The sequence below is a fragment of the Solanum tuberosum genome, unplaced genomic scaffold (assembly GCF_000226075.1).
Source record: "Solanum tuberosum cultivar DM 1-3 516 R44 unplaced genomic scaffold, SolTub_3.0 scf00093, whole genome shotgun sequence".
NCBI classification, from domain to species: domain Eukaryota; kingdom Viridiplantae; phylum Streptophyta; class Magnoliopsida; order Solanales; family Solanaceae; genus Solanum; species Solanum tuberosum.
The window spans coordinates 527,679-537,897 of NW_006239018.1; the positions used below are offsets into that span (position 1 = coordinate 527,679).

At 37.4% G+C, this 10,219-nt stretch overlaps 2 protein-coding genes across 2 annotated transcripts; one reads left to right on the plus strand and one right to left on the minus strand.

Moving 5' to 3' along the window:
• Positions 1 to 290: 290 nt before the first annotated feature.
• On the plus strand, positions 291 to 7,784 carry LOC102594992 (stomatin-like protein 2, mitochondrial). Its single transcript, XM_006347472.2, has 9 exons — positions 291 to 691; positions 780 to 1,023; positions 1,117 to 1,266; positions 5,150 to 5,207; positions 5,298 to 5,390; positions 6,006 to 6,104; positions 6,538 to 6,629; positions 6,868 to 6,927; positions 7,026 to 7,784. Exons 1-9 carry the CDS (start codon positions 477 to 479, stop codon positions 7,287 to 7,289), a joined length of 1,275 nt encoding a protein of 424 aa, XP_006347534.1. The 5' UTR covers positions 291 to 476; the 3' UTR covers positions 7,290 to 7,784.
• A 1,445-nt stretch (positions 7,785 to 9,229) lies between these two features.
• On the minus strand, positions 9,230 to 10,219 carry LOC102595320 (uncharacterized). The gene has a single exon (XM_006347473.2). The coding sequence runs from the start codon at positions 10,032 to 10,034 to the stop codon at positions 9,642 to 9,644; it is 393 nt and encodes a 130-aa protein (XP_006347535.1). The 5' UTR covers positions 10,035 to 10,219; the 3' UTR covers positions 9,230 to 9,641.

Below are 10,219 nucleotides of genomic sequence, written 5' to 3' on the forward strand. Positions count from 1 at the left end.
AAGATCAAGTGGTAGTAGAATTAAATATGAACCATCAGTAGTATGATTTATTTCGACATGCTTTTATTTTGTTTAAGTAAATAATTTCTTTATAATGATTTTATTGCTTTAGTATAATAACATTTTATTTGGATAATTATGGTTCAAATGAGAAATTACATCTTTGGAGATTTATTTTTACCAGAAGAAAAAATAATCAAATCCATTAATCTGAAATCGCATTTAAGAAAATGATCCAATTCAAAATATTACTACAATTTTTTAATTTGAAAACCAAAAATCCAAAATGAAGTTTCCATATCCAATCTAACCAACCACCCCCATACGGTACAATAGGCGAGAAATGACAAATTGTGTGACTTGGGTAATGGGTTTTACTAGGGCTTTGTAAACGTGAAAACTCTCCTCTGTCGGACCGATCGACCGTCCTTTTCTCTCTCCACCGTCCGATTCCGGTATCCAATTCATCTACCTCAATGAACACGGCGAGATCGAACTCCCTTAGCAAGCTCCGGCTGCTGAATCACTTGCTGCAGTCGACGCCTGTTGCTACCTGCAGAGCCGTCTCCACTCTCTCTTCGCCGATTCTAAAGCAGTCCTCTCTTCTATCCGGTCAAATCCCTCCACGTCAGCTCTCCCCGTTCTTCACATCGGTCCGCCATTTTCGCAATGCTCGTGACCCTAGTGTGAGGTAAAAAAAGTTAATCCTCTTTTTCGTATTGCTAGAATTTTTAGTGTTATATTGTTTTCTGTGAAAACGTTGTGTTTTTTTTATGAAGATATGAAATTCCGCCGCCTGTTAATTGGGGAGTACGAATTGTGCCTGAGAAAAAGGCATATGTTGTTGAGCGGTTTGGGAAGTATGCTAAGACATTGACTCCTGGAATTCATGTGTTGATTCCTTTTGTCGATAAAATTGCTTATGTTCACTCTCTCAAAGAAGAGGCTATTCCTATACCTGATCAATCCGCCATCACCAAGGACAATGTCAGCATTTTGATTGATGGTGTTCTTTATGTCAAGGTTAGAAAGCTCTAACTAATTTTGGATTGAGACATTATTGATTGTACACTCTTGGAAATGTGAAAATGTTTTATGTTTGTTGTTTAATTGTAGATTGTGGACCCTAAATTGGCCTCGTATGGGGTTGAGAATCCACTCTATGCGGTAATTCAGCTAGCACAAACAACTATGCGCAGTGAGCTTGGTAAGATCACACTGGACAAGACCTTTGAGGAAAGGGACACTTTGAATGAAAAGATAGTGGTGAGCCTTTTACTAGTGTATGTTCCAAAAAAGTCTAGCCCCGTCCTCACTGTTTCTCCTCATCCCCATTAATAGCATGTGTCAAGTATCTATATGTTTTTTGTCAAATAGGATAACTTGAGGGTTGTTTGATCAGTTCTTCCACTTACGATTGTGGGTATCTGAAATTGGAAGTAAGTGAATTGCCTATGTAATATATTGGATGTAGTTCTTCATGCTTGAGATGCAGGTTGTATATATTATCCACTTGTAAGATTTGAGCTAGTTATTTATAGAATTGATGATTAACTTATCTTGAATATTACAAGTTTCACATAAGGTTGATAGATCCACCTGTTAGAACCTTGTTTCATATGTTAAACAACTCTACTACTCAAGAAATGCTAAATTTGATGGGAAGGATAGATTTTGCTCTGAAATTTTAAAATGCCAAAAGAACACATTGTAAAGGCATGTACTTTGGTTCAACTAGTACATGTAATGTTAATTGTCCACTATAGGTGGTTTTGCAACTTTATAATGGACTAATAAATGGTTGATGATTCACATCCTCTCACAATCATTTGCACATGAAGCACCAGTTGACATGTTATATTTCTTTCCTTATATAACTAGTGGTTAGTATCACCGCCTTACCGCCAGCAACGTGAACAAGCAAACCTTTCTCGGTGCTCTTTGTATCCAAACAGAGAAATATTGACAGCCCTATCCTCTATTTTCAGTAACTTGTGTTAGAAGAACTTCCTAGGAAAAACCACTTCCCCTACCTATAGGCTTCCATGTGTTCACCTTTGCTCGGGTGATAATTGGTCTACAAAGTAATTTATCAAATTTGTACTTCTTCTATCTTTTTCTTCTTTTTTCTGGGTTCGATACATTTGAGCCGAGGGTCTTTCGGAAACAATCTCTCTACCTCCACATGGTAAGGTCTGCGTACACTTTACCCTCCCCGGACCCCACTTTGTGGAATTTAACTGGGTATTTTTTTTTGTTGTTGTTGAAGTTCTTCTATCTTTTGATCTTGTATGTTCATTTTGAATCATAGGCTTTATAATGATCCACCATCTTTTTCTCTGTATATCTGGTCAATGCTATCTTTTCTGGCTTGATATGTAGAAAATTACTCGAGTATTTGACACTTACGAATTCATCCACTCACCGGCAGTGCTTTAAGAAGCTTCTCTTGGTCTATTAAACGTGATTTTACGGCTAAACACTTCCCATCCTGTAATGATATTCCACTATAGTTTGCATTCATAAGGTAAAGTGGTGTTTCCCGTTCTGTATTCCTCCTTATCATACTTTTCTGCATTCACTGTCTTCCCTACCTAGTGTTCTCATAACTGAACCTCTGAGTCACTTTCTTAAGTCTGTGTTACTGAATGTTCTTGAGTCTTCAATCTGAGCACTCCATAACTAGATGTGACAACATTTCAATTCATTAGATGAAACTTTTTTATCCCGTTATGCGTCTTCCTCAAGAAATTTCATTGTAGTGTCTTCAGCTTCTCTGTCCCTCTTGCCGATGCATGCATGTTCGGGGGATCGGGGCACTTGAAAATGCCTTTATCAGGACTTCTTTACTCATTTAAACAAAAACTTTTTCTGCCTCTGTGTCACCCTTTCTCAACTTTTTCTACTTTAGGATTCCAAACTGCAAGTAATTGGTAGTCCTAATGATCTTCCTGATGTTTCTACTAAATTTATCTTTTTGGTCTCTCTCTTAGACTTTTCATTACGCTTCAATGTTAAAGGAGAAAATTGTAGTTATATGTAATTCAGCACCTGCCTGATGCTGTTTTACTTTAATAAGACATTATTACTTTAAAAAAAATGTGATGTAAAATATATGCGCCTTGTTAACATATACAACAGAATATGAATCTTCACTGTTCATGTATCTCCGTTTAAGCCTGTCTCAGCCGTGTTGACATAGAGTTCACATATTTATTATGTCCTGTTGGTATTTCCTGTTTTCCCGAATTACGATTCTCTTTGTAATTCACTGTTAACTGCCTTTTTAAGTATCAAAGTCCTTTGTCATAGTTTATGTACCATATATTGATTATGCTTTATTATTGAGATAGGACTGAGGAATTGGTTAACTCGTGTAAAAATCAGGTCAAAATGGATATAAAATTGACTTTTTGAAGAATTTGGCAATTGCCTTTGTTAAATTAGGTCTTAGGCCTAACTCACACCCCAAAAGCTAGCTCAAAGGGAGGAGGATTGCCCAAGCCTTGTAAGGAGTCCACCCATCTCATTAACCACCGATGTGGGACTTTTGTCATTCTTTAACAACCTTTTTTTGACAATAAGATTTTCTTAAGTTTTATTGAGAAAGAGTCATTTTTGGGGAGGTGAAGACATATTATAGAAGATTGTAATGTTTTTTATTTGTTATTTTTTAATCGTTTATGGTTTTCCTTGTAGTGTTTCTGTCTTTATCTTTATTGCGTCTGTAATCCGTTGTTTTTCTGTTTTTGCCCTTCTTTGTGTGAGCTTGGTTATTTTTTTACTCCCTCTAGTCTATTATAATAACTGAAATTTTGAGCCTTTTTTCAATGTTCAAAATAAGTTAATTGCTCAATGTTCAATAGAGTTGTTGTATATTTTTTCCATTTTTCCCTTCATTTACATTTTCTAGGTGATAAGTTCAAGAGAGTTATTGTTCATATTTATGGTTTTACTTTGAATTATTTCTATTTTCAAGAATAGTTTGACTGTTTGAGTATACCTAAAAGGGCAAAAGTGGAAAGTGGTGTTCAATTTATGTCCTACTCACAAATTCACTTAACATGGACTAGAGGGAGTAATAACTAAAATGTAAGTGAATTACTACTTAAATAAATTGGTCAACTTGGCTGTTAAGAGTCGAACTAAAGGGTATCCTACCACATGAGGTGTCTAAGAACGACGTTAAGAAGAAACTCCAATATAACCAAATACTAATAGAGGATAAATTGGTAAGAGTTATGACTCCATCCATGATGAGAGTGCCAATATCCAACTACACTGATTCTTTTCTGTGAATTGCATGCTATATGAGCTTCTTCAGTCTACTTTTCTGCTGAATTGATAATATTGAGTACATTTTCATCTGGCACATTTGTGAAGGATGAGTGTAACTGCAACTTTAAAAAGCAAGAGTCTCGTGACACTTTTAGATGGAAATTTTATCAAAATAATGAAGAATTTATATGCTTAATAAATCTCAGAGAATAAGAAATGATATTTCATGGAAAGTAAAGGAGGGTAAAAACAAAACATTGGTTTGAACTTTGAAGAAGCAGTTTCAATTGTTTTTAGCCATAAAAGCCACATTTGAGAAGTTATTTGCTGTATCATGAAATCAGATAGAACCTCTGGAATGGAACTCAAAGTTAAAAGAGAAACTACTACTGGTCCAAGGTTCTATGATGATTCTGGTGAAATTAATTGTGTACTTGATAACATAATTTAAGTATCTCTATGTGCTTTTTTAATGTTTTGTCCTCACCATCAAAATACTGTTTTCTTCAACTTCACTTCACTATCAATCTGCACATGAATCCGGAGTCGCTTGTTGAATGATCATTATCATCATCAAGTTCTGTACCTATTGCATATGGTTTATTTAGGTGGTGTTTCTAGAGTAACCATCAAGTAATTTCTGCATTCTTATATGGCCATATTGACGTTAGTGATTGATCTGTATTAGTACATCAGCTTATTTAGGTGTGAGTTAATGATATGCTCATCTGATCCCTGCACTGTCAAATTTTACCTACAATGATGTGCAATACTTTTGAGTGTTGATTTAGGAAGCATCCCAGTGGTTTCCTTTTAGTTCTGTACCTTCGATGCTTGAGCTTGATCCCTCTGATGTGCGCTTTTATTGTAGATGGCTATTAACGAAGCTGCAAAAGATTGGGGGTTGAAATGTCTTCGATATGAAATAAGTATGTGGGTTAGTCTGCCGATTTTTCCATCATTGTAGAAAATGTCTGACTTTATATTGCTGAGTATGTCTGCTATCCTTCTCTTTTCAGGGGATATATCTCCTCCTCGCGGAGTTAGAGCTGCTATGGAGATGCAGGCTGAAGCAGAACGTAAAAAAAGGGCGCAAGTTTTGGAGTCAGAAGGTAATTGAACCTCTTCCTGATGGTTAGTTTGCAATGCAGTATTTGTGTTAGAATTCTGATTGGTAGGTCTGCCTTTGCGGTAGAGGAGGCATACCCAGGGGAGGAGCAACCCTAAGGCAAGGGATGTCAAGCGACACCCCTTCGTCAAAAAATTACATTGTATATATAGGTCAAAATTATATTTAATGAATATATATACAAGTGTTGACACATCTTGTCATAAGTTGAAGGTATAGTGTAGTGGTTAAGGGGTTGCAAAAGTTGTTTTGAGGTTGTGTGTTCCATCCTTGATAGCACCATTTACTTTTTTACTTTATATTTTGACACCCCTTAATAAAAATCCTCTGGGCATACCTTATTATGATATCAGGGACAGACCAGCTTATTTTACATTTGCAAGTAGATCTATCGAAAAACTTTTCCATCAACATAAAGAGTCGATCTGTTCTTACTAGATACATAGTCTCCTTAGGCTGATAACTTAGTAACTAAATGATTACCATGCCAATGTAAAATCACACTTTACTTCCTTTCTAGAATTTCTAGTATTTCAATCTGTCATGCAGGTTTTTCTTTTTCCTTTTTAATGATGATATTTTTTTGACACTATAACAGGAGAAAGGCAGGCAAATATTAATATTGCGGACGGAAGGAAGAGTTCAGTGATCCTTGCCTCAGAAGCTGCAAAAATGGACCAAGTCAATAGAGCGCTAGGTTTGTTTACTTAGAAAGTCTCTTTTTCCATGCACTTTGGTGAGACTCAACTTCCCTTTATCACGGTCGAAAAAAAGAAGAGTAGAGCTGTTTAGCCAGTGAAATTTTCAAAAGAAAAACTAGAAGTTTTGTTGAGAACATACTTTTCACCTACCATTGCGAGTTGTGACTGTTGGATAAGGTTTAATGGATTGATTAGCGTATGTGCATGTGTGTTCTCTCTGGTCTTAAAGGCGACAAATGATGTTCATCATGGTCCATTATTGTATTTGGTGGTGCCGAGGTGCCTGATAGAAAATATATAGTCTCAAGGTGTTTCAAGTTACATAAAACATTTAACTAGTCCATTTATAGTGACCTTTTATTTTTTGGGGCTAATCTCAGCTTCACTGGTTCCTCCTCATTCATTTTCTCTGCCTGTTGAATGAATCAGGTGAAGCAGAAGCAATCCTCGCCAGGGCACAAGCTACAGCAAAAGGAATTGCAATGGTGTCAGAAACCCTTAAAGAGCATGGTGGTGCAGAGGTGAGATTCTTGAAACACCACTAGTGCTGGTCCTGATATGGCTCTGATTTTTGTCTTTTCTTTCTTCTTCCTCCCTGCCCTTCTTCTGGCACGTATGGAAGTGGAATAGCGGGCTGCTTCCCACACTTGTAATGCGCCAGCTTATGGCAAAGTTTTCTTCCATTGGATTGTCAATATCTCACTTGATTGTACCTTCGCCATTCTGTCACACTTACAACTTTCAATATTTGGTTTGTAGGCAGCAAGTTTGAGGATTGCAGAGCAGTATATCCAAGCCTTCAGTAATATTGCAAAGGAGGTGAAGCACAATTGTTACATTATATTTGTGTCAGCTGTCATGTGTAAGTTGTTTGCTAACTTTGTTATTTTTTCCGTTTGCTTGTATCAATTTTGAAGGGCACAACACTATTGCTTCCTACAAATGCTTCTGATCCTGCTAGCATGATGTCTCAAGCTCTTGCCGTATATAAAAACGTAGTGGGCAAGAATCTTGGCACTCAGCTTCCTGTGACCTCTCAATCCAAGTTGACCAAAAACACCAGGCAGAGTGATTCATCTGCAGTAAGCGGTGATGACAGCTCTCTTACTGCAAATTCTGCTGCTGATGATCATCTGAGTGATCCCATTTTCTCGCTGCAAAGCCACAAAAAGGATGACTGAATTTTCTTAGCTTTGTGGAGTAACTAGCCTTACATGCATCGAATTCCTGAGTAGATAATTTGGCAATGATAAAGAGTGCCTATTCTTTTGGCATAGAGCTGTGACTTGCATGCATCATTTTGGTGATAAACTCTTTTTTTCTGAGGATGGCTGCTGAGTTCCGGATGAGGCTTCTTGGAAAGTAGAAAAATGGTAAAAAATTGAAATGGAAAAAGTGGTAGTTAGGGGGCATTATACTTGATTGACTCTCCTTCAAATTTTGAAGGATGAAGCATTTCCAGAGGTTTATTGTTTTTGAGAACTTCAAAGCGTGTGGGAAACATGTACTTTTCAGTCGCCACTTTTATATGCTGTTTTTACATACGTTCTTGTGGAGACTCAAACTAACGACAGTAAAATTTCATTGTTCAATAACTTGTTTTGTGCTCCAGGAGATGAACTCATCTTTTTTGAATAAATATAATACCATGAGACGAGCATCTTTTTGTTAAAGAACTCATGCTTTTCAAATGACTTGCGAGTTGATATCCATCAAAAAGCAGGTATTCAAGAAAGATTATATTTGATGGTAACCTACTTACTACTACTAGAGTAGAGGGAAAATTGACCTTCAAACTAATCTGTATGGTGAAAAAGAATCATGTTATTAATCCCACGAGATTGATTTACAGAATGACCATGTGTTTTGATCCCCCTTGCCCTAAACATAAACTTTGATAAGGTCTGCCTCATGGTTAACACTTTGAACTTTTGACCTTGAAGGTTTGCCAATGGGCAAGCTGGGGTTTCAAGGTCAATGGGTGTAATTTCCTACGAGAAGTTGAATCGCTTTATCAAGCATATTACCTACTTATTAGAACTGAGATAAACTAGGAAATATTAGCAACCAAAAGTAAGATGCACTGCTCTTCCAAAAAGAAAAAGAAAAACAGCCAGTGGAAATACTGAAAATCATAACCCGATTCCTAACTCCTTTCAAGTCTTTGACGCACCCTTCCCAGAACCAAAAACACAAGCATAATGAATTTGCTTGACTATCTATAATCCTCCCATTCAGATGCCTGATTATAATCTTGACACCACGTAGTTGTTATAAACTTCAAAGAAAATGTTAGGAGTGAAATGAGATCACAATTGGAGTGGAAGTAGAGTTTTGGACTCACTCCTAAGACCAGTATGCACCAGGATGAATGTCAAAAAATCTACCCAAATCATTATGATCAAAATGGAGAGGAAGGAGAAGGTACAAGGCCAGAAGGAAGGCTGAGATAAGGGATCATCCAAAGAGTTGCTATAAGGACAAAGGGAAGGTTGGATATGAGTAAAGGATTATTCTAGCAGCTGTTATGGTAAAGTTGGCAGTTGGAGGTTGAGGACGGGTTGGGGAGAGAAAAGGGGATAAAAACCAAGGGGAGGAGGAGAATAAGGAGTAGCCTAGGGGGTGAGGAAGTATTGGGCTCATGAAAATGGTCACTTTGTTCTTTGTTGCCAACTATCGCTACAAGTAACAATAAGTCCGCCCAATTAGACACAGAACGAAAATGGCATCAAGGGCAGAGTAAATCATGAATAACAGACATGTGAATGTAATATTAAACGAAACAGCAAATATACCTCCAATTTGGGTTCAATGCTTTGTTCCAAACAGACATTCATCATTTTCCAGAGATCTGGATAACATAAGTAGCTTGCTAAATGTCACAAAAGTATTTGGTTTGAACATTTCCCTAGCCAAACATTAGACTACAGTTTGACCTCATACATCAAACAGATCCAAAACAATAGAAAATTCCGGTGCATAAAGGCAGGCAGGTTCTTCAGAAACCTAGCAAGCCAATATCCCATACTTTCCTCAAAGGTTAAAGTCCAAACACACCTATCAGCCATAAGAACTTAAAAGGAGATGTAAAGCTACTGAAGAAATGAAGACGACAATCTTATAGCCTCAAGAATCAACTCATCTCTCTCCTCATCAAATTTTTCACATATTGAGAATCCTCTTCCTTTCCCTATACCACTGGGGCTCAGTTATATAAATCCTCTAAATCTTTGTTCTCTGTTGGGACCAATTTCATCTCTTTTATACATCACACATTCATTTCAGGCACTGTAAAAGAATTATCGCAGGACTATTAAGGCAATTGGGCCGGAAATTTCAATAATCAAAGAGACAATGATAAGATATATCTAAATCTCCTAAAATTGTATAAAACCAACAAAAAAACAAGAACAAAGTTGAAATCATCTAAGCCGTATATTCCCCTCATACATACAGAAGATACAGGTATGTTATACAAAAAATCATCCTATCAAGTCTAACCCTAAATCAAGCAATCAACGAAACCTGATCGATCATAGCAGCCCAAACAGCCCGACGAAACCAAGTAACACAAGCCAAACAATGTGAATCAACAATAGCGCTTGACCCGTAACCGGAGCAGAACCTCCGTTTCCCACCTCGCAGATCCCTGATTTCACAACACGCACACCAGCACAATGTGCGTCTGGGCAACCACACCAGTACGTCACACCGTTAACGCCGCAGACCGGGTCGGGTCGGAAGCAATTAATAGTGCAGGATTCCGACGGAGACGGCGTCGTAGGGCAAATGTCTTGATTCACTTGTTCGGAAGGCAAAAGAAGCGGGATGATTTCATCTGAACGGACGGTGACCGGGAAGTAGACGACGGAGATGAGCAGGAACACGACTATAGGTTGAAAAGCAGAAATTCTAAGAAATTCCATGGTTGCTATATTTGATTAAATTTTTTTCCGGCGAGCCTTTCTTAGAATAGAGAAGAAAAGCTCGCCTTTCTCTTATAACAGAAAACCTAATTGAAGAAATCGAAAACCCGAGAATTGAAATTTTGGGGATTTCCGATGATCAAAGGAAAGTATTTTTATTTTTTGGAAGAGAAAACGAAAGGTAA

Coding starts and splice junctions, on each gene's coding strand:
- LOC102594992 (XM_006347472.2), top strand. CDS start 477: ATGAACACGGCGAGATCGAACTCCCTTAGCAAGCTCCGGCTGCTGAAT. Junction 5,208..5,297: donor ATGTCTTCGATATGAAATAA/GTATGTGGGTTA, acceptor TTCTCTTTTCAG/GGGATATATCTCCTCCTCGC. Junction 5,391..6,005: donor GCAAGTTTTGGAGTCAGAAG/GTAATTGAACCT, acceptor ACACTATAACAG/GAGAAAGGCAGGCAAATATT.
- LOC102595320 (XM_006347473.2), bottom strand. CDS start 10,034: ATGGAATTTCTTAGAATTTCTGCTTTTCAACCTATAGTCGTGTTCCTG.